Source organism: Hydra vulgaris, chromosome 12, assembly GCF_038396675.1.
Source record: "Hydra vulgaris chromosome 12, alternate assembly HydraT2T_AEP".
Classification (NCBI taxonomy): domain Eukaryota; kingdom Metazoa; phylum Cnidaria; class Hydrozoa; order Anthoathecata; family Hydridae; genus Hydra; species Hydra vulgaris.
This window is the reverse complement of record NC_088931.1, coordinates 55,693,116-55,718,116: the sequence shown is the minus strand read 5'-3', so window position 1 is coordinate 55,718,116 and position 25,001 is coordinate 55,693,116. Positions and strand designations below refer to the sequence as shown.

Genomic DNA, 25,001 nt, shown 5'->3' with positions numbered 1-25,001 from the left:
ACAGACACCTTTTTTAAAAAATAAGGTACCAGATAAAATTAATGACAATAACAAAATTACATACTTGTCTGTCAAAAATTACATACTTGTCAGAAAAGAAATGAGAAATATCAAGAAATTTTTAAAACAGTCAAAACTAAATTTTATAATTATTCTGTCTAAACTTAAAGTTCCAAAACTTTAAGTAAAAATTTACGGTAGCTTGGTTTACTCTAGTTAGCATTCATACCGGATAAATTAAAAATGCATACAATTCTAGTACAAAGCGAGTACGAGTGTTTAGGAATGTTTTATCCGAAATAAATTAACGATTAACGGAAATATTTTGGAGATGTAGGCATTTCTCAACCATGACTACATGTAAGTTTTAACAATAGTGATTATATTTAGTATCATAAAACTGTGTCTCAAATTAAAAGTTCTATAAAAAATAAAAATTCTAATTTATAAAAAAATGTTGAATGATGAACACCATAGATTTATCAGCATCTATTTGTTCAAGAATGTTGCTTGCATAATCATGTATGGTTGCTCTATCATTATAGCACTAATAAAGCATTGCGACACATTTTAAAAACAAAAATGCCACCAGTTTGCTATACTAATAGTCTAAAATTAAAGAAATGCAATATATATGTATATGTATATATTATATGTACTTCTTATATATATATATATATATATTATATATATATGTATATATATATACATACATATATATATATATATATTTATATATATATGTATTTCTTATATATATATTATATATATATGTATATATATACATATATATATATATATGTATATATATACATATATATATGTATATATATACATATATATATATATATATGTATATATATATATATATATATATATATCTATTTATATATTTATATATATATGTATCTCTCTCTCTCTCTCTCTCTCTCTCTCTCTCTATATATATATATATATATATATATATATATATATATATATATATATATATATATATATATATATATATATATATATATCTGTGTAAGTTTTACTAAAATAAGGTATATATTATTAATATATATCTTATTTTAGTAAAACTTTGTCTGAACACACACAGATATATATATATATATATATATATATATATATATATATATATATATATATATATATATATATATATATATATATACATCAAATATTGTATAATATGCACTCTTTTTAGTTTTTGAAAATAGTTTTTAGTCATCTTGTTAAGAGTTGTTATAAAATATTTAAAAACTAAAGAATTGTTCTATGGTAATTGAAAACTAAAGAATTGTTCATGCCCCTCTTAAAAATACAGAAAAAAGCGTGGCACTAAATTGGAACAAAGAAAAAGGTTCTGTTAAGATCAGATTTACATGCATTATTTAAAAAATAAATTAAATGTTATGTTGGCTAGTGAAAAAAATCTTTAAACATAAAATAAATGCAATCAAATAAGTTTTAGCAAATATTTGCATTGATATTTTTAGACATTGAAGAGCGTCTAAACTAATTAAAGTGCTTTTTAAGTCCAATCCATATAGGATTTGTACAAAAATCAACTTTTTGAAAAACCGGTTTTCAAATTTCATATTAAAAAAAAAATAAAGATAAGGCAATACAAAACAAAACAATAAAAGGTTTATACAATGCAATGAATGGTTTCAAAAGCAAAAATTTTAAATTATGAACAAGTTTTTATATTTATTTCACTTTGAAATTTTCCTAAAGATTAGGATTTTAAAAAACTAAATAGTGGCTATAGCCAGAGCCAGATTTACAAAATTTTGGCTTCTCACATAAGGATTTTTTACTTTTAAAAAGTTATTAACAAACAAAAAATATTACTTGCTGCAAGAAAAAAACTCAAGTTTATTACTTAACCAGTGCTTTTTTTTTGTGACTAACAAAGATTTAAGTTTCATAGTATTATTTATTAAAAATATATACTGTTGCGCTTTCACTTGCCTTTATTCAAGACAAGTAAAAGCGCAACTTTTTTTATCTTAAGGCTGAAGACAAAAAAAAACTTTATGAATATTTTTGATGCAGTGTTATAGGTTATAACATGTTTGCAAGGAATTTAATTTTTTTTGAAAAAAATAAAAAAGGACGAAGAAAAGCAGAGGAAAAAAAAAAGTTTTTTAAATTCAAATAACTTTTTTAATCAAAATTCTTTCTAAATTATACGGAAATTTCTGTTTTTACTTTTTTGATATCGCACAATCCGTTAATTATATAAAGCTGGTGTAGCTATTATAAAATATTATTTTTCTAAGCTATTATTTTTCGTAAAATAAAATAATATAAACAAAGACATTGCAAGTGCTATATTGTTTCAAGCGTAAATTCAAGCAAAAAAATAATTATAAAACAAAAAAAAAGAGTTATATTCACAAAAGAAGTTTTTTTTTTTAATAATAAAAATTTTTTAATAATAAATTAATAATTATTGTTTTTTCATTTTTTTGAATGAATAATCATTATTACAAAACAAACAAAATTTAAAATATCAAAAGTGGCACTAATATAAACAAAATTTAACGTGTACTATTTTTTTCATTTTATTTTTTTAGTTCTTCAATTATTTTTTTTATTGTTAATTATAAGAAATTGTCTAAATAAATATTCTTGCCTCTTAGAAGATGATAAATAAACTTTTTTTTAATGTTTCATTTATGATTTTATTTTTTAAGTGTTAACATTTTTTTTTAAGTGTTAACATTTCTTTTTAAGTGTTAACATTTTTTTTTTTCTTTTGGTGAACATTTTTTTTTTTCTTTTGGTGAACATTTTTTGATGGAAAAGTCAGAATAATAAAAATAAAATTTTCTTTGTTTTTACTTAACTAGTTACATTTGTAAATGCATGAATATTAAATGTAATTTTTATGCAATCTTTTTTATATAATCAGTTTAAGCTTTAAAACAAGGCCTGTATATACATTCATTCTAGAATTCCTTCATGGAGAATTAATCTCTGAGAATGTTATAGTGCAGTAATGATTGTGCAAATAGAACTTTACAAAATGTTAATAATTGTCCAAAAGGGAATTGTATTTTTGAGAATTGTATAATTGGGAAAAGCATTTGTTACAATCATGAAAGTAATGTTTTTTAATAATAAATATCTAAAAACCCGAGCGAATTTAAACATTTTTTGAACCCATTTTGTGGCCCCAAAAATTGTTAAGCCTTTAACTGTGTCTTTGTATAAGAAAGATCAGTCCTTATATAATTGTAACATATATATAAGTCAGATAACTTTCTAATATCCTATTAATTTCTAATACCTTGGATCAACATATAAAAAAAAAAAAATACTGTACAGACCTTCCCAGGAGAGGTGTGCGGTCGCACGCCTTGAGTGAACACGGATATTTATTTTTTTTTGGATAACTCGGCCACGCTTTTTTAGCATATATTAAAAATAACGCATTTTTAAAAAGACGCTGAAAAAATCAAATTAAATTCGTTGTATTATTTTGTAATTTTTTTAATAATTTATTCTTTTCATTAATAAGGAAATAATAACATAAAAATAATATATATATATATTTTTTTTTTGAATTTTTTTTTCTTATAACAAATTTTTATTTTTTTATTTTACATTTTTTTTTTTGAATTTTAAATTTTTTCGCATAAGTATGTCTTTCTACAAAAAATAACTTCTAAGTTCTAGAAGAATTATTATCTACAAGGTTCTTGATAAGTATATGAATGTTTAGCTCATTCGGTTAAGACATTAAAAAGCGCTGCGGAGACCCGGGTTCGCATCCCGCGTCGGCAGAGCATATTTTTCAAAATTGATTAAAAAAGTTTTCGGTCACATTTTCTGTTTATTTTTTCGACTTGTCTCAAATATCGTTGCTGAAAAAATCAATAACTAAAAATATATTATAAATAATTATAATATAAATAAATAAAAAATAAATATAAATAAATAATTTTTTTTTTTAATGTTTACTAGACATAAAAAAAAAAATTGTAATGAGAAAAATTTTTTTTTTATAAATAAGTATAAATATATATATTTCATTTTTATGTTCATATTTTTATATTAATAATAGGAATAAATTATGAATAAAAATAATAAAATAATACGACAATTTAGTTAGGTTTTTTCAGCGCCTTTTTAAAAATGCGTCATTAATATATGCTAAAAAACCGTGGCCAAACTCTCAAAAAATATATATATATGCGTGGTCACTCAAAGCGACCGACCGACCGCTTCTCCTGGGAAGGCCTGCTGTAACTATAATTTTGGCGTTTACTTTTGGTAATTATGTATAAAATATAATAAAAAACCACATCGAAAATTGAGAAAACAAAGTAGCGATTTATTGACAACTAAACAACTCAGTATTTGCCCCAATTTATTGTGCCAAAACACAACAAAATAAATTTGAGTCTGATTTATTGGAGCATATATGGCAAAAATAATTTTGGAGCATAAATAGCAAAAAAGCATAAATATTAATAATCTGAAAATAAACTTTAATTTTTTAAATGATCTCAACTATGTGGAGATCATATAGATAGCAAAATAAGTAAACTTACTTTTACTAGCGAAATAGAAAAGTTGTTTTTTTAATAATCTTTTATCAAAAGTATTTGTTAGTGAGTATAAATAAATGTAGCAGATATATGATCACAAAATGATGGCATTATCATTAAAACAAAATCCTAATTTTGGATTAAACACATCTTATTTACTATGTTTCACAATTTACTTTACCTTTTTATGCTCTTTTTTTTTTACATAGACAACCAATTTTTCTAAAAATTGCTGTGTTTATGTAATTTTAAACGCAGTTTCTAAAAAATAACTTTAGTAACATTAGTTAAGCAGATGATTATTTATGAGGATCAGCAAAAAAATCAAATAAATTTTTTTTTTTGCTTAGACAGTTGCTTTTTCATTCTATTATTATTCTTTTTTAAAAAGGTTTTGAAATTATAAAAAAGTCCATATTTTTTCACAGAATTATGCTCATTTTATGATTTTGTAGATGAAAAAGAAAACCTTAGTAAAAATCAGGAGTAGCATCAAAATATTTTTAAAATTTATTGAATAAATATTTGTCAAGGGTGCTTAAGGTCCTTTTAATAAACTCTTATTAGAAAATGTAGAGTTAATTCAAATATGCATATATTCAGTTTTTAACTTATTACTCACAGTAATTGTGTTTTCTTATTTTAAAAATAAAGAAACAAGAGCATTAAAATAATTTTCCTATATATATTGTTTAGCTTATATTTATAGCCAATACTTCATTATCTACCATCAATATGATGGCTACATCACAAATTAATTATGGAGATTATTATAAAGGACTTGCATTAGCACTTAGTTCATGTGTATTTATTGGTACAAGTTTTATTGTTAAAAAAAAAGGATTGCTTCGAGTTCGTACATCTGGTTCAAGGGCAGGTAAGCGATGTTTTTTTTATTTTTTTATTATTAGTATGGTTATGATGATAGTTATAATCCTAATTATGATGATAACAATCATTATCATGATGACGATCATTATGGTAACTATTATTGCATTATTATGCTGTAGCTGCATCTTAAAATTATGGCTGACACAATAGTTTATGTGTAGTATAAAAAGAAATTGTAAAGTGGGAAGATCTAGAACTTTAAATGACAATATAAAATGATTAAAAGAAAAATAAAGAACAATAAAAGATTAGAGCCACCATAGTAATATTTTGAAACCACAAAATCAATTAGGTCAGGTTAATATCATGTGACATAAGTTCTAAATAAAAATGACAAGTTTATTAAATATAATGCTCAATATATAACCTGGCTATGTTGAAAAAAGAAATATAGTCAGGTCAAATAATGTCACCACTATTTTTTTTTTAATGCCAAATCTTTTATGAATTTAATTTAAAGTTTAGTAAAATTTTGTAATTTTTTAACCAAATTTTTTTTTTATATTTAAAAAAGATTCTTAAAATTTATTTTTTAAAAAAATTTTAAAAAGTATTTTGAGAGTAGTGTGTTGTTACATATTTGAATTGCTGTGAAAACGGTTAATATAAATTTCTAAATAAATAAATTATTATTCTCCAATATGAAAATTTCTTCTTTAATATCTTTTGCTCTCTAGTGTAGCTCATGATTTTAAACTGTTTCCTAAAGACTAATTATATATTTGTAATATTAAAAGTTACTTTCAGTAGAAACATTAGCTTTTATTATGTTCAAAATTACAAAAAGATAACACTTTAATACAAATGTTTTAACATGCAATAATATTGTATTGACTAATTTTTCTGGAAATTATTTTTGGGTGACTGTATTCATTATGTCAGTTCCTTTCTGTTTTTTGTACATTTTTATTGTAATAGTAATAGCAATTCATGATATAATGGACAACAGTGAGTGTGCTGTTACACACATGACAGCAGTAATACTTGATTGCTACACAACCAACAATCAAAAGCTAATAATAACAAATAACACTTTTTGCTGTTATGACTTTAATAAAAAGTTTATTTTTGTGAATCCGCAATTCTATTTAAAAAGAAATGTTTCTCTGAACAATATTTGGCAAATTTTTAATAACATTTAAAGCATTGACCTGTTAAACTGTTTTTAACAAGTGGAAAATATTTTGAACTATTTATCACTTTGATATAATTCATAAGTTTGCCTCATTAGATCAAGTATTTTTTTTTTTACTAATTTACTCCCAACAAGGCTCCATTTGAGGTAGTATGAATCTTTACTTTAGCTTTAGCAAACGTTGGGAGTAATTTAGTGTAAGCAACCACTATTTGAGGTAGTATATATCTTTACTTTAGCTTTAGCAAATGTTGGAGTTTACTTAAAAATTTTCAAAACGAAGGCGTTACTTCAGCATATTTTTTTGTAGTGCAAGCAACCACTATTTGAAGTAGTATGTATCTTTACTTTAGCTTTAGCAAACGTTGGGAGTAAATTAGTGTAAGCAACCACTATTTGAGGTAGTATGTATCTTTACTATAGCTTTAGCAAACGTTGGAGTTTACTTAAAAATTTTCAAAACGAAGGCGTTACTTCAGCATATTTTTTTTCCAAATAATTATGCGATTGATAGTTTTACACTTATTTTAAAAAACACATTTAAAATAACAAACAATTAGTTACTAAAATTTTAAAAATTCATTTTTTAAGACTTTAAAAAAAAAATCATACTTTTTTTTTTCAATAGCATTGCTTTTAAGTAAATAAACTATGTACACTATTGAAGAAAGTAATTATGTTTTAGCATGGTTTTTGCATGCGTTTACAAAAGCATTCAATTTTTTTTTTCAAATGAATGCATTTGCAATTATATTCAAAGAAACCATGCTTAAACATGATTGGTTTCTTCAAAAGCATTCCTTTTTTTTTAATTTTTAATTTTCCTTCAAGTGAAGTTTCCTTAAAGTAATATAAAGTTAAATTTTCCTTAATGTTTATTTGCATATTAAAAACACTTAAAAGCTTTGAAAAGAATTTTTAAGTTTTGCTAAAATATATATAATCTAATTTCTATGTTTATTATAGTTTTCATTTTTTATTGTGCATTTAACAACACCAATAATATGATTTAATTTCTTCAAGTTAATACATTTTTTTATAAGTAAATATATGTAATGAACTAAATTAAAAAAGATTCACTATTTTGTATCAATAGATAACAGTTTGCAATCATTGGATCATTGCATATTAATTATCATTAATTTGTGCGCACTTTGTTAATGCATTAAAAATTGTTTTGAACAAATAAAAATTGATTAAATCCAATAAGCATCTTTGATATATCTAATAAATTATTAACTTGAATAAAATTAGTTATGTTTTAAGTTATAAGTGAACTTGACTTGATCATTGATATGAGATATGCTGTTTCCTCAGTCCTGCTAATTAATCTAATATCATAACTAAGGGCTCCTTATAAGATACTAACAGCATACAAAAAAAGCATAAGCTGAGACTATGCCCTGGTTTGCAGAGGCTGAGGTTGAGTAAAGATTAAAGATCCGTTATTTAACTAAGAGCCCCTAGACACCAGTATTAACTTCTCCAGAGTTGACTTCTTATAGTCTTTGTCTAGAAAAGTGAATCTTATATGGCAGTAGGACATAGAGCAGGCTGTATAGAATTACGTAACCAGTAGCAAGGTGACGAAAGGTTCAGTATCATGGTGATACTGAACCTGACCTTTTCTTATTTCAGAGCTGTCAAGTCTAATTCAACTAATCTTCACATTTAAGACTAGTAGATAAAAAAAGGAAAAATGCTCTATGTTGTACTCTATTAATTGCATTACCATCTCCTTTCACATTAGAAGACCAAACTGGAACTGCAAATTTGATATCATCTCAAATTTGCAGTTCCAGTTTGGTAAATTTCATCTGTAATAGTGGTTGTTTGCAGCTTTTTTGGAAGTGAAGATGTTTAAAAATAGATAAATACATGTATTAATGCAGCATTAGACATGGTAATCAATATAATATAAAAGCTTTAGCCTAATCCCATCATGCCCTGTGTGCAATGACAAACATTTTTTAATGCTCTGATCATATAGACCTTTAAAGTGGAAGCAATCATTTGTTATATTAATAAAAAGAGCTAATTAAATAATAAATTTTGTATTTACAAGTGCAAGATTTTGATTTTTGAATAAATTATTTTCATTAAATTGCTAAGTATCTATTTTTTGTAGGGGAAGGTGGATATGCATATCTAAAAGAATGGATGTGGTGGATTGGTCTTATTACAAGTCAATAAAGTTTTTTATTATAGAAGCATTCATTATATATTTATATATATATATATATATATATATATATATATATATATATATATATATATATATATATATATATATATATATATATATATATATATATATATATATATGTATATGTATGTATTTATTTTTTAATATTTTTAACATCGTTTCAATCTAACTAATAAATTTAAATAGTTTTATATAGGAATAGAAGATATTTATATATATATATATGTGCAGGATTTAAAATAGATTTTTTTTCAAACTATGCTAATCAACAAGCAAATTTAATGTGCTACATATGTGGCATTAAATGATAGCCCATCTAATTTAGCAAGATAGTGTTAAAGTGGGCCATGTGTAGTGTGTATATCACTTAAGTAATTATTGTAACCACATGTCTTTTTCATTTACTGCTAATTGTAGCACTCATAAAGTTTTCTTGTTAGGTAGTTTGTTTTGTCTTTTTGCTGCTATTACTATTGGGGTCCAGTATCCTTTGGTGTCCTATCATTAATCACTATTTTTTGTATCTGTATGTTGTTTTGGTAGTGATTTCAGAAATGTTTTACCAGAGCACTATGTAAATAATTTTATTTTCATTTTACTACAGCTAGACATTTAGTCTGTAAATATATTAATCTGTAAATATATATTTTTTTATATTTTATTGTTGGCTAGCTTATCTGGTTATCCTTTTAATGGTTGCTGGAGAGGCTGCTAACTTAACTGCTTATCTTTTTAGTGGTTGTTGGTGAGGCTGCTAACTTTACTGCTTATGCATTTGCTCCTGCCATACTTGTTACTCCGTTAGGAGCTATTAGTGTTATTGTAAGGTAATGTCTCATTTACTTGTAAAATTAATGGTCTTCTTAAAGCTTAATATTATATTAATTTTGGATATAATAGGGTCATTCCAGCTCAATTCAATTTATGTTACTTTTGATGATTTTTGCAATACAAGCTCATATTGATGAAAGAAAACTTCACTCCAAATTTTAGTGTCTGACTCCTTACGGTTTCAGAGATATTGATACTCAGTCCCAATCTCTTTTTTGATTATATTTTTCAGAGCTGTTTTCTTTTTTTTAGTTAATTACATAACACAATTAGCTTTAACTTATGAAATACTTGCTCAATAGTGTTGAAAATTTGTACCAAACTACTTTTTAGAGAGAAGAACTCAAAAATGATACCTAAAACACTAAAAAATTAAAGCTTCTTTATAAAAATTTAATTTCAAAATGGTGTAACACTTTTATAAGTTTTTTGATGCCCTGTACAAAAAAAAGTATATCTTGAGATGCCTAAAAGATATGATTCTGAAATTTTTTCATATGGTTCTATATATAACAAAATTCTTTATTACAAAATAACTGCAGAGGTTTTCTTTTTTGAATCTGGTTTATTTGCATTGAAAGATTTATAAAAAAAATAAGAAAAATTGATATTTAATAATGAAAAAAAATTATATACATTAATTTTTGCATTGTTTTAAAAAGATTTTAGAACCTCAGGTACAGTTCTAATATATAAACTTGTTTGCATTTCACATTAAAGATCTTCACTTTGCATAATCTTCAAGTTTAATGAAGGATTTCCTATTTAAGAATCTTCAAATAATTATTTTAAAAATATTTCTTACAGAACTAAAAAATAATATAAAAATATTAATGATAAAGAAATATGTTCAATTGAATTAATAAATAAATAAAATTATATAATAAAGAAAAGATGTCCATAATGTATAATTAAATTGATGTCATTTAAGGATGATGGACCAGGAGAACTGACTAGCAGCCAGATTTATGAAGATGAAGATAATGAATTTCTTAAATCTCTTTTAAAATTCTTTTTTGATGGCTATGAACATAAGTTCTCTCAAAACGCATGCTGTGAATAGTCACTCAAGAGTTGCTCTCGGTAAAAAGAAATGTTACATGTTGAAAATACAGTAAAGTTAGGTATTGCAAGGACTTTAAATAAAGATCCTGATCAGTTAAGCCAAGAAGATTACTTCAATAAGTTATATGAGGAAGTCAAATGAAAAGCTAATGATATGGATATACTTTCAGGAAAAATTAAAGAAAAAATGTTAACTTTCAAATGGAAGCAGAAAATTTAAATACTACTGGTTCCAATACCTTGGCCTAACAAATGTATAGAAAAAGAATTTAGTGCTACTAATTATATGGTGCAGATATCATGCAAACTGCTGCTGAAAAATGGTGTTTTATCTTTCCCTGAAAAAATAAAAATAAAATATCTCATTTGTACTTATGTGTATTTACTGTATGCTAAGTTTAAAATTAGTTATCCTGATATAAAAACTTGTTTTTCTCTCTGTTGCTCAAATCGTCCAATATGGTGCATTACAGTGTGAGCTGATTAATAATTAGTGCGGTTGAATTATCCAAGGTTTATCATGAACTTATTGATTTATTTTTAGTAGGGCTAACAAGAATTGCATGTAACATTGTTGCCCTTTGTGTCCAGAAGATTCTATATTAAGACATTATCTTGAAAATGAATTCTACTCTCAAGAAGATAATGATGAAGATCATGGTTATTGTATAGATTACAAACAATGGAAGACAACAGACCAATCTGTGCTAGTAAGACTAACAGAAATCAAGTAGCTTAATTAATACTTTAATAAATAAGTTACAAAAACTTACTGTTCATTCTTACATTGCAAAGCTTCCAAACTGATTTTTTATAGAAATTAAAAAATGAGTTAAGTAGTACTGAGGTCATTGTCCTTTGTGATTTTTCAGAAAGTTATGAGTTTGTTGTACAGGACGAAGTAAAAATTTTTCATTGGAACAAAATTCAAGCAACATTGCACCCTACAAACAACATTACACCCTACAACATTACACCCTACAACATTACACCCTACCCTGCTGCTTCTCAAAAGTTTGATGCTACAATATCAAAACTAATAGCCACAGTCAGCATACTTCTCACCTGTGTATCTGTTTTTGAAACTGACAAATTACTCTAAAAGCAAATCTTTTTCAACAGCCAAAGTCAGCATCTCCGAGCTTAACCATAACTCTTAACTGGGCAAGCACAGTCAAACATGGTTCAGAAGCCAATAAAGCAATTATCACACCAGTCAACAAAAATGCCAAAATTGTATAAATGAAATCAAAAAGACCTATAGTTGCAGGTCTTCCAAAATCCTCTGACAATAATCCGAGGCTATTTTCAGTTCAAAGTATGTTCAAAAAACTTAACTATAATGTTGCTTTTAAAATTGTTGGGCATTTCACAAAAAAGATCAACAATAACAATAGTTTAACTACAATAGCAGCTGAACCAAATGAATTGATCATCATTGAGTTTGACTCGAATGAGCACCACAATGATCTCTTATTTAATGCAAAGCAACTTGCCTCAATAGACGAATTAAAATCTGTCTACATTCATCCAAACCGTACACCTCTTGAACAAGAAACATTCAACAACTTAAACAAAAAGCATGCTACAGAAAATGCAGAATTATTGGCAAAAGGTTTAATTGACAAACCCTTTCGATTTGTCATCGATTTGTCATCGGCAGCAAAAAAATCAAATGCATTGACACATCCAAAAAAGGAGATGTAGCTATATACACAAACAGTAAAATCATCTCAAACCAAATAGAGGAGTCCCTACTACAATGTGAAAAATTATGGGTTGAAATAATGCTTCTGAATTAAACTCTGCTCCTATGCTGCATTTATAGACCTCCATCCTCCGGCATCGAAGCCTCCGGCATTCTCAGAGATTTCAAGTGCTATTTTCCATGCCAAAACTTTAATATCGACTAAAAAATACAATGGTATCATCATTGCCGGTGACTTCAATTTCCCAGAGATTACTTGGACTACTAAAACTTATTAGTAAAATTGGTCTCAGTTCCTCATTTGTCTCTCTTTTTCAAGATTGTCATCTTCACCAAATCGTCACTGTCCCTACTTTCAAACCTGCTAATCGCCCTAAGACAAACACTCTTGATCTCATCATATGTGAATCTCCATATCGTGCTAGCAAAATCAAAATCGGTCCCCCAATTGGTTTGTCTGATCAGTATCATTGCCCAATTGGTTTGTCTGATCAGTATCTATCCTCTGACATTATAAACTGGCTTCCAGCATACATTTCAACAGCTCTAAATTTATATACAAGCTTGATAACTACAAAAAAATCAACAAAGAATTCAATAAGGTTGATTGGTCATCTATTTTTAAAGACTGAAATGTAGAACAATGTTACCAACTTTGGCTCAACAAATACAATGAATGTTGTCTTCAATTCATCCCTCGTATGCCGAACAAACCATCCCCCAAAAAATAACCATGGAAGACAAAAGAATTATTATCTCTTATTCGTCTTAAAAAATTGCTCTGGGCTCGTAACATTAGTTCAAAATGGAAAATCACATCCCTGGTTGGGGAATATAGAAAAACTAGAAAGTTTGTTAAAAAATTATGTCGTTCTTCTCTGAAATCCTTCGAAATTTCCCTTGCCAATGATAAGCGTAACCCTAAAAGACTGTTTTCATACATAGATAGTAAACGCTCTGTAATAAATCAGATCTCATTTATGCGAATCACCAGTTCCAGTGAGATCATCAGCTCTGACAAAATTACAATAGCCAACTCACTTAACAATCAATTTCACTCAGTTTTCAGCAAAGAGCCATCCAATGACAATCTTCCCCATTTTGATCGTAGAACTAACACAATCCTCAATAGCATATCTTTCAAAACTCTAATGGAACTCTCAGCACTAGATATATCTAAATCACTTGGTGTAGATAATGTTTTACACTTTTGTTCTACCTCAATGTCTTCTCCACTTACTCTCATCTTTCAAAAGTCATTTGACAATGGTGAAATTCCAAGCTCATGGTTTAAAGCAAATGTAACACCTTTATTTAAGAAGGGTTCCAGAATCGACCTATCAAATTACAGACCAATATCCCTCACCTCGATTCCATGTAAAATAATGGAGAAATTAGTTAAAAAAGGCAATCGTGCTGCATCTGAAATCAAACAATCTTTTATCAAATAGTCAACATGGATTTTTAGAGAAAAAAGCCTGCATTACAAATCTCCTTTGAAACAATGGACTTCTTGACTGGAAATATTGCCAGAAAGCTACCAGTTGACATCATATTTCTGGATTTTGCTAAAGCTTTTGACAAAGTCCCACATCAACGAATGCTTTACAAATTAAAAATTTATGGAATCGAAGGCAATTTTCTCAATTGGATAAAAGTTTTTCTACTCAACAGGTCTCAACGAGTCATCCTTGGCGATACTCAATCAAATTGGTTACCTGTGACAAGTGGAGTTCCGCAATGATCAGTCTTGGGTCCAATTTTATTTGTCATTTTCATCAATGATCTGCCGGATGTAATAAGCAAAGAAAACAGTTGTAAGATCTACGCCGATGACACTAAAATCCTAAGCATTTTCAACTCACTTGCTGCTCAACTTTAACTCCAATCAGATATTGACCAAATTGTTCATTGGACTAAATCTTGGCTCATGGAGCTAAACGCAAAGTAATGCAAGGTCATGCACTTTGGCCAAAACAAAAACTCCTTTCAAGTACTTAATGGAGGAATTAGGCCCTTGTTCAATAACACCTCGAACTACATTGGAAGCAACCACCTCTGAGCGTGACTTGGGAATTCAAATTACCAATGATCTTAAAGTAGAAACCCAATCCATCATTGCCTCATCTAAAGCAAATCAAATGCTAGACATCCTAAAACACACTTTCTAATCTCGTGATACTTCTTTATGGAAACAACTCTATTCCACCTACATCCATCCTTTACATTAGTTTGCAATTCCAGCTTGGAACCCTCATTTTGTGAAGGATGAACAAACTATTGCATTAATACAGCGCAGTGCCACAAAAATACCAGACAAACTGAAAAAGTTAGACTAATAGTCTAGATGTTTACAACTTGGCCTGTCTTCTCTTGTTGAACGTCGTAAACGAGGTGGCCTCATCCAAAAATATAAAATTATTAAAAACATCGACATAGTCAACCGGCACTTTCCTCTCATCACAATTCCACCAAAGAGCAAATCACAGAGAAAGACTTCACCGTGAAAAGTACCACAATAATTTAGCTTGTTTCCACTTTTTTAACAATCACATTGCCAGTGCATGGAACATGTTACCAGATAAAGTAATCTCCAACTGTCAACAGTTTTAAAGCTTTCTTTAGTGAAAGTTGCAATATGAGCTTCACAAAAACTAACTGTAATCTGACAATCTATGATTTGTATTTTGTCAATTATTTTTACTTTTGTTGTAACAAATATATACTACTACAGTTGTTTATTATAAAGTAAATAATGTCCTTAAATTTGATTCAATGTTTAATCTCAGATGATTTACTGCACGATGTAGATATGGTATATCATGCGATGAAGTTATCAATGGAACATATTAAAAGCAATATTTCTCATCAAATAGAAACTTTTCATTACTTTTCAGATGGGTGTGCTGGCCAGTACAAAATTTCGAACACTTCATGAATATATGCCACCATGGGCAAGATTTTGCTATGAAATGTCTATAATTTTTCTTTGCAACAACTCATGGTAAATCACCCTATAATAGTTTTGGTGGGACTGTTGAAAGACTAACTTCAATTGCTAGCCTTCATTGAGCAACAACAAGTCATACTTACAGCATCTGGAATGTTTTTTTTTTACCAAAATGAAATCATAGGAATTAGTTTTTGATACGCATCTAAGGAGTCAAACATGATAACTCAAATTGAAATTTTTTTCAAAGATTTCCAACAAAAACGTTACCAAGCACCCACAGCTATCACAATTTCATTCCAACAAGTAACACAAAAATTGGAACTAAAGTTGTTTCTGAACAAAAAGATTAGTCATTTGTTTTTAATTTTCAAACTGATGAGATTATTAAATATTGTTTGCCTAATATAAGCATTGAAATGTTTGGATGTTTGATTTATAATAACAACCCATAGATTGGACTAGTGGAAGATATTGATCTTGAAATTAAAGACTTTCAGATTAGATTCATGCATCCATTTTACCCTTCAAGGTCATATTGCCAGCCTTCTAGAGATGGTGTGTGCTGGGTTCCATCAGCAAACTTATTTTTAATGATTAATATTCCAACAATTGTCACAGGAAGACAATACAAAATCAGTGAAATTGATCATCAAAGCATTAAAGAAGTGTAAGCTGTGTAAACTTTAAACCAGAGAACTAATTTTTTATGAAACTGTTAAAAATTGTTAATTCTTATTGCCTTATTTTAATTTTTTTTATTACAATTATTTCCATGGTTTATTTTGGAATTTCAATATATTTAGGGTTTAGAAATATAAAATTTTAAATGCAAATAAATCTGATTTAAAAAAGATTACCCTTGTAGTTTTTTTGTTTTATGGCATTTGTTATATATAGAACATTAAAAAAAAAAATTATAATCATGTCTTTCAGGCATCTCAAGATAAACACATTTCGTGCGGGGCATCAAAAAACTTTACATTATTTTGAAACTAAATTTTCATATAGAAGCTTTAATTTTTTAGTGTTTTAGCCATCATTTTCGAGTTCCTCTCCCTAAAATAATGTTGTAAATAGACATTAATCCTTCATTAAGCATAAAGGTTGTATAAAGTAAAGATCTTTTATGTGAAATGCAAACAAGTTTATATATTAAAACTGTACCTGAGATTCTAAAATGCAAAAATACATGTATACAATTTTTTTTCATTATTAAATAACAATTTTTCAAAATTTTTTTATAAAACTTTCAATGCAAATAAATCTGATTAAAAAAAAAAAACGCTGCAGTTTTTTTGTAATAAGGAGTTTGTTATATATAGAACCATAGGAAAAAATTTCAGAATCGTATCTTTTATGCATCTCAAGATATACTTTTTTTTGTACAGGGCATCAAAACACTTATAAAAGTGTTACACCATTTTGAAATTAAATTTTCATAAAGAAGCTTTAATTTTTTAGTGTTTTAGGTATCATTTTTGAGTTCTTCTCTCTAAAAAATAGTTTGGTACAAATTTTCAACACTTTTGAGCAAGTATTTTATAAGTTAAAGCTAATTGTGTTATGTAATTAACTAAAAAAAAAGAAAACAGCTCCGAAAAATATAATCAAAAAAGAGATTGGGACTGAGTATCAATATCTCTGAAACCGTAAGGAGTCAGACCCTAAAATTTAGAGTGAAGTTTTCTTTCATTAATATAAGCTTGTATTCCTAAAATCATCAAAATCTGAAATGGTATGGTGCCAAAAAATTTTTTTTTGGGTTGGTTTGACATGGAATGACCCAATATCAAATAAATTTAATTTTAGTTAATATGATAAATAATAATAAATTAGATTTTACTTTTTGGAGTCAATGGTTGTGGAACCATTAATAGTGGCTTCACAACTCTAGCTAAGTAGTTATTTTTAGAAGTAATTAAATAGGTTTGTAATTTATTTATCAAAAAAATTATTGACATAGGTATTTGTTATATAGATTTTTTTTTAAGTTATCACAACAGCAGGAGTAGTAGTATTTATAGTAGTAGTAGTAGCAGTATTAGTAGTTGTAGTCACATTGTGCTGCAGGTCACATTTTCTGCTTTAAAGACATTGCATGCTACCCCCATCAATGATTATTGATGCCTTGTGGAAACCCTTGCTTTGCTTATCAATTTTTTTTTTTGAAATTTGCAACTGAACTTACATTTTGAAAGTATGTATATATAATATATATAAATACTTTCAAAATGTATAGTTTATAAGTATGTATATATATATATATATATATATATATATATATATATATATATATATATATATATATATATATATATGTATATATATATATATATATATATATATATATATATATATATATATATATATATATATATATATATATATATATATATATATATATATATATAACAATTAGTAAAAATACTTATCTAATTTTTGATTACTTTAACACTGTGTTTCACCATCAGTAGGTTCATCAGGAAAAATATATGTATGTATATATATATATATATATATATATATATATATATATATATATATATATATATATATATATATATATATATATATATATATATATATATATATATATATATATATATGAGACCGTCAGCTTCAAAACCGGCCCTTTGCACTAAAGCAAATTTTACTGGATACACCTTTTTTTTTTTGTGCAAATAAAAAAGTTAAAAAAAACATATACATCTCATGTTTAGTCACTAATGAATGGTTTTCTATGTGAATATCAGTAATTGTGATTATCATTGAATAGAAATATTTAATTAAAGGGCATTTTTTTAAAAAAAGAGCCGGTTTTGATCCAGCCACTGCACATTTTGACAAAGTTTTAATTGTTTTGTGATTAATTTTGTTGGAACGCTTTTTAGTATATTTACGCCATCTATGAACAGTTTTAGAAAACTCTCTCCCCCATTTTTTAACAGTATAGCCCGCTAATGTTTTCAAAAAGTTAAATATATTTTGAAATAATTTTTGCCATGCATTAAATTTCTATTAAAATGCAATAGCGTAACTAATTATTAGTGGTCATAAAAATTGAAGAAATGCCTGCATCACATGTCATATAACTTTTAACTACCTGGGTTTTATAGTAGAAGAACAAAACACTAAAAAATTTTTAATGAGAAATTTATTATGGTTCTTGCAATATGTTTTATTATAAAGTTTCAATATAATATATGGTGCATTCAGCCGGCAGGTGTTATTAAATAAGTTTATGGTGTACATAAAATTTCTGCTTGACATGTATAGGCCACAAATACATGTGTGAACAACATTTAAAAGATTAAATTTACTTATATAATAATTAGCAAGACAAAAATTATATAGTTTTTTTTTTTTATATGCACCTTAAAAAACACATTAAAAAGGCAAGTCATTTTCATAATAAAAATTTCTTTACAATAAAATAGTTTCAAATTCACAAAATTTAAATTACTAAATCCTAACATCAACATCATCAACATCAGATGATCCATCTTCACCACAGCACAGCTCATTATTTTCTTCTGATTCACTGTTCTGATCAGAGTCAATGCCATCTATTTCTTCATTAGGTATGATTTTATTGTAAAACTCAAAATTTTATTCTTGTCTCCAATCAACACCATAATGAGAGTTCTATAACTTTTCTACATCCTTTATTTTCTTTGGGTTAATTTTAATTTGTGAATGAATGATTGGTAAATTAATTGAATTAAAATTTTTACCTTTCTTGGTCAATGACTTAAAAGCATTAACTTCTACTGTATAAAAAGGTTCACCTCTCACGTAAATAATTCTTGGTCTTTTTAACGCAATGGTTCTTTTACAACTAACTATTTTGAAATGCCAAGAAACATTATTTCTTTAAATTGTTTTCAAATAACTTTTCCAATCAAAAGTTTCATAATTTTCTACTAAGTGGAAAACTGCAGAATGTTTTTCAATAACCTCCACATACTCTTTGGGGCTAACAATGATCTCTTTCTTATTGATGACCTTTTCAATGGTGCCAAACACCCTATCTGATGGGATAAAGGAGTGACCTGTCACTGGGAAATCCAGTTCCACTGTTTGAATATGAGGAGGAGCTTTATTGTAGAGTCAAAATAAGAATACAGTAATGATTGGTATGATCAGTTATTGTCAATAACTGATCATACCAATCATTACTGTATTCTTATTTTGCCCAGGGCATTCATCACAGCACAATCTGACTCTTTTTATGTTGCTAGACATGCTTAAATTATTCAGAGAAAAATAAAGAGCAGATGCAATTTCATTTGATCCCTTAGATAGCTCCCCTCTATCCAATAGTGTATTAAGAGAGCTCCCTTTTACAATTGTAAAATTACAAAAATTGAGCTGCCTCTTATAATATGCAGCTTGATCTGATAGTTTAGGTAAGGCTTGGTTCTTCTCACAATCAAATGAGAGGGTAACAAGGTCATCACTTTCTTCCCTCAGCTTGTCAAAATAAGCATCAGCTCTTTGGCAATGGATGTTTAATTTTAAAATTATTTTTTCTCTGGCTTGGAGATCTTTTATATTTTTGATTCTAGTTTTAAGTTCAGAACAAGCAGAGCAGGTGTCAACTCTAGGGGTCCCAAAACCTAGATTACACTCTGTATTGAAATATTAGTAAAAAACCATTTGGTAACTTTTAATTGACTATCACACTTTTTGTTATACATCCTCCACATTGCAGCAGTTGAGAGTTCAGCTGGTAAGTACTGCCTACATTTTAAGTGTGATCTGCAGTGCTTTTCACTAACTTAAAATGATTCTATGAATTTATTTACTTTCTCTTTTTTCTCAACAAATTTCTTTGCTTTCCTGTCTCCACCTCTACTTTCTTTGGCTGAAATACCAGATTTGTGATATCTACTGATAACTCCAAGCAGTCCATGTTTTTTTATGCCTAATATTCCTAAAAATGTTCTCCTTCAAACTGGTATTCTTATAGAGGAAGAGACAGCCTTTGTAACAAAATATTTTACAGTAAATTCTCTTTTCCTATTTGATTCACCTTTAACACGTTTTGGCTATAGGGATGAACAATGCTTCAAAATGAAGTTGTCCTGGTCCATTTTCTTACTTGTTTGATAAAATCACTCATTGAAAGTGACATTGGAAAGCACCTAATTTGTGCTTGCATGAAGGGATATATGTGTGTATATATGTGTGTATGTATATATATATATATATATATATATATATATATATATATATATATATATATATATATATATATATATATATATATATATATATATATATATATATATATATATATATATATATAGATCAGCAATTGCTTACTAATTTTGATTATCTTTATAGCATAGGCAAGAAAAACACAAAGAATAATGAAAGAAAAAATTGCTTCCCTATCCCTCAGTAGTAAAATAATTGATCTACTGTACCGAAGCCCCTGGCAGCAGACCAGGGGCTTCGGTACAGTAGATCAACTATATCCTTTGAATATATATATTTTATATATATATATATAAAATATATATATATATATTATATATATATATATATATATATATATATATATATATATATATATATATATATATATATATATGTATATATATATATATATATATATATATGTATATATATATATATATATATATATATATATATATATATATATATATATATATATATATATATATATATATATATATATATATTAGAGTGGTTAAAATAATGAATCATGTCAAAACCTTTGCGCTCATATTTTTTTGTGTTCCTTTTGCTTACAAAATATGTCATAGAAAATACTTTTGGTGTAGTGTTTATTTTAGAACTGCCTCAAAGATCAGAAAGTTTCATTATTGTTCAATTTTTTCTATTGAAATGTAGTAATAAATAAAATGAAAATATATTTTTAATTAACTACACAGACAGGCTGGACACAGTTGTAACAGTTGTGGACAGATCCACAGTTGTAAATTTTCTCAAGTAAAATACAAGAATCATTTATATGAAATGTGCTACTTTCTGTGGTATAAAATGATTTTCCAGCAATCTGTTTATCAGATTCCCCTACGGTAAATTTGCAATTGTTAATTGTGCCAACTGTTCTCCTGTTCCCTGTCCAATTCAGGGTTAGCAATATCTCTTATTCATTGATAGCAATATCAAAATATCTTTTTGTGACAACCTGTTACCAGAATTGCAATACAATTGTCTTTCTCTTGTCCACCACAGAGAAAACCTTTATGTTGACAGCTTGCTGAACTTTTCGTTCAGCAAAAAATCAGCATTGCTGCAACCTGTATTAAATATGCTTAGCTCTACTTATACTACTTTTAATTTTCCATGTTTTAGAGCCTTATTGAAGATGGTGTGTGTTTTTCCCCAAATGCCTTATCTTGAGATGTTTTAGCTTCGGAATTGCTGAAGAGACTAGCTTCTGGTGTAATTGCAGATTCGTTCTTTCTTTCTACTTTATTGGCTTGTTGTTTTACCTCCTTAGACACTCTTTGTTTTTCTCTCTTTTTTGGACAAGTTGGTATCCAAACCACCCATGGCATATTTTAACTTCAATTAAAAAAAAATCAAATTTAAGTCAATTTAAACAAATTCATGCAAACTATTAACATATCTTCTTCAACCCATCCATGGTATTTTTTTTTAGTTTTAATTGAATTTATGCATGGTGACTAATATCAAATAAAACTTTGATATGTTGCCCAAATTTTAACTATTTGTGCAGCAACTCTTCTTTTAATTGCGACAAATGTTCTAGTGACTACCTAATGAGTTTTAAAATCTCCAAATAGTATTTCTTAGTTCAGTTGTTGGTATTTTGCTTTGATCCAAATTTTCCCGAAGCTGTTGAAAGCTATTGACATAAAGGAACACAAAAAACTAAGAGCACTTAACTAGTTAAAACTTTTTTGTCAATGGTATGTGGACCACCATAATATAAATATTTAGTATTTTATTTATATACATACATACATATATATATATATATATATATATATATATATAAATAAATATACATATATATATATATATATATATATATATATATATATATATATACATACAAATACATATATAAATTAGCAGGGCTGTTCTTGCTTCAATTATGTTAAAAGAAAGATTAAATTTACATGGTAAAGTTGGCTGTTTTTTGTGTGTGATTGGTTCAACAGTGTTAGTTATTCATGCCCCTCCAGAAGAAAATGTTAATGATATGGAAGAACTTTCTGCAAAGTTAAGAGATCCTTGTGAGATAATTTATAAACAATTAGTTTCTTTATTATACACAATTTGTTTTGTTTTTTAAATCTTTTTAATCAACAATAAATCTCAATTGATGGTTAAAAAAACATAACAAAGTGTTTTAATTTATTAAAACACTTTGAAATATTTTATTGTATTAAAAAATGTATGAGTTTACTGTTTGCTAAAATATATTTTTCACAATAAATATACAATTTTTGTATATTGCATTTTTGTATATTGAAGAATTAGTTTCACTGATATATTAACATTGTATTGTTTTTAAAATATCATAAATATCCACATTTAAAGTATTTGAATATATTACTGATATAGATCTATTTCCTTTTATAAATTGTTATATATAATAACTTTTTTGAAAAAAGTTGAGCAATATTAAATTACTTGATAAAATTTTTTTTATTTAATTATTGTTTGTTTTAACATTATGTCAAAATTTTTAGTGGAAAAATTTGCTTATATATATATGTGATACTTATATATATATTCATTTCGATTAAACTATTATCTTGAAGATTGCTTTTTTTTATTATTGCTTTTTTTTATGTATATGCTTATATTTGGAAATTTATAAAAAATTATTTTACTTTAAAAAATATAGCACAATTTTGAGTTGATACTTTTAAATCAAAAGGTTGATTACACAAAAGATTTTTTAAATCTTATAACAAATTAATAAAAAAATCAAAATAAACTTAGTTATTATAATTTATAAGAAAACAGGTTTTTTTTATGTATAAAATAAAGAAAACATGAGTTGTTTAAATAAGATGAAAAAATGTAAATGTACACTTTTCTTTTTAGGCATTTTTCTTTCCAACTTTTATATATGAAATACTATACAGTTAGGAGCAATAAATATTTTAATACGAAACATTTGCATTGCTGATGCATATTAACACAGTTACTGAAACTTGTTAAATTTTTTTTCTCATATCAACAAATTTTCAAAGTTGTCATGAAATTAAGGTTAACAAATTATTAAAGTTAAAAATGCAAATCAGATACTAAATAAAGTTAAGACAAAGCAACATTTTTTTACGGTTGAAAAAAAACTTATTGTTATGTTAAAAAATTTTTTGAATTTGTTTCAATTTTGTTTTCAAATAGTGATTTTATAGTAAGAATTTTTTGTATGTTATCAGGCTAAATACTAATATAAATGGCATAGTATATAGCACAAACATAAATTAGGCAGTAAATTTTATTAAACTAGCTGAAAAAAGTTTTAGTTCTTTTATTTTTAGCAATTAAACAAAATTTAACTTTTTGTTTAGAGCATTGCAATTTAATAAGAATTTAAGAAATCTTTTATTAAAAGTTTTTTTATATGAAAATTGTTTGAATAAGAGTTTTTTTTTCGTGTGACACATGTTTTCATGTGACACAAAAAGTTAAATAAAATTGTGTTCAAACAAAGGTTGAATAATTTTTTTTAACATTTTAGTGTTCATTGGTTATACACTGCTGGTGTTGCTTATTTCAATATTTCTTATTATTTACGTTTCACCAAAATATGGAAAAACAAACATTCTAGTTTATATTGCAATATGTTCACTTTTTGGTTCATTAACAGTTTCTGCTTGTAAAGGGTTAGGCATAGCTATAAAAGAAACCCTGGCACATAACAGTCAAGTTTCTAACCCAATTGCTTGGATGTTGCTCATTGGTGGAGCTTTATGCATCATGGTTCAAATGAATTTTCTTAATAAAGCATTAGATATATTCAACACTTCAATTGTATCACCTATTTATTATGTGATGTTTACAACATTTGCTATAATAGCATCTGCCATTCTTTATAAGGAATGGGCCAAGTTAAATGCAAAAGACGCTTTAGGATCAGTCTGTGGTTTTTTAACTATAATAATTGGTGTTTTCTTATTACATGCTTTTAAAGATATAAAATTTTCTTTTCAAGATCTGTATGGATCTGTTACAATATCAAAAAACTTAACAGATGGTGAAGCCAATGTACTTATAACTGAACTTGAAAGTGATGAAGAAAATGACTCAAACATATCGAATAATTATTTAACAAGCAAATTTTAAGTTTTTGTTGAATCAGTTAGGAATTAGTCAATTTTTAATATTTTTATACTTTTGAAACGGTATCAGTTTATAATTTATTCCTTATTTATAAGATAAAAATATTTTTGTGATTAAAGTTTTTTTAGCAATCCACGCTCAGTTTCTATTTACTTTATTGTGCAGTTTTGAAAATGAAAGTGATTGCATTAAGTTTTTGTATACATTTATTGTATACATTAGTGTCTTTTATTTATTTCTCACATATTTTATGGTTTTTTTATTTCGGATTTTTACATATTGTAAATTTTTTTAATTGTTAAAGACAGATTATCATTTGT

The 25,001-nt window shown here is 26.5% G+C and overlaps 1 protein-coding gene across 2 annotated transcripts; it reads left to right on the top strand.

The window, feature by feature from the left end:
- The first annotated feature begins 254 nt into the window (after positions 1–254).
- LOC100204756 (magnesium transporter NIPA2) lies at positions 255–24,808 on the top strand. 2 transcript variants are annotated; one of them, XM_065813767.1, is made up of 6 exons: positions 255–360; positions 5,275–5,442; positions 8,720–8,776; positions 9,534–9,624; positions 22,456–22,616; positions 24,080–24,808. In XM_065813767.1, the coding sequence occupies exons 1-6, from the start codon at positions 351–353 to the stop codon at positions 24,682–24,684; spliced, it is 1,092 nt and encodes a 363-aa protein (XP_065669839.1). In that variant the 5' UTR covers positions 255–350; the 3' UTR covers positions 24,685–24,808. The 2 variants fall into 2 exon arrangements, with proteins under 2 accessions (XP_065669839.1, XP_065669840.1); XM_065813768.1 differs by having other exon boundaries at positions 287–360; positions 5,262–5,442.
- The last annotated feature ends 193 nt before the right edge of the window (positions 24,809–25,001 follow it).

Bases quoted from the DNA above. Each gene is read 5' to 3' on its own strand.
- LOC100204756 (XM_065813767.1), top strand. The intron at 8,777-9,533 runs GTCAATAAAGTT...TTATCTTTTTAG, and splicing joins GTGGATTGGTCTTATTACAA to TGGTTGTTGGTGAGGCTGCT. The intron at 22,617-24,079 runs GTGAGATAATTT...TTAACATTTTAG, and splicing joins TGCAAAGTTAAGAGATCCTT to TGTTCATTGGTTATACACTG.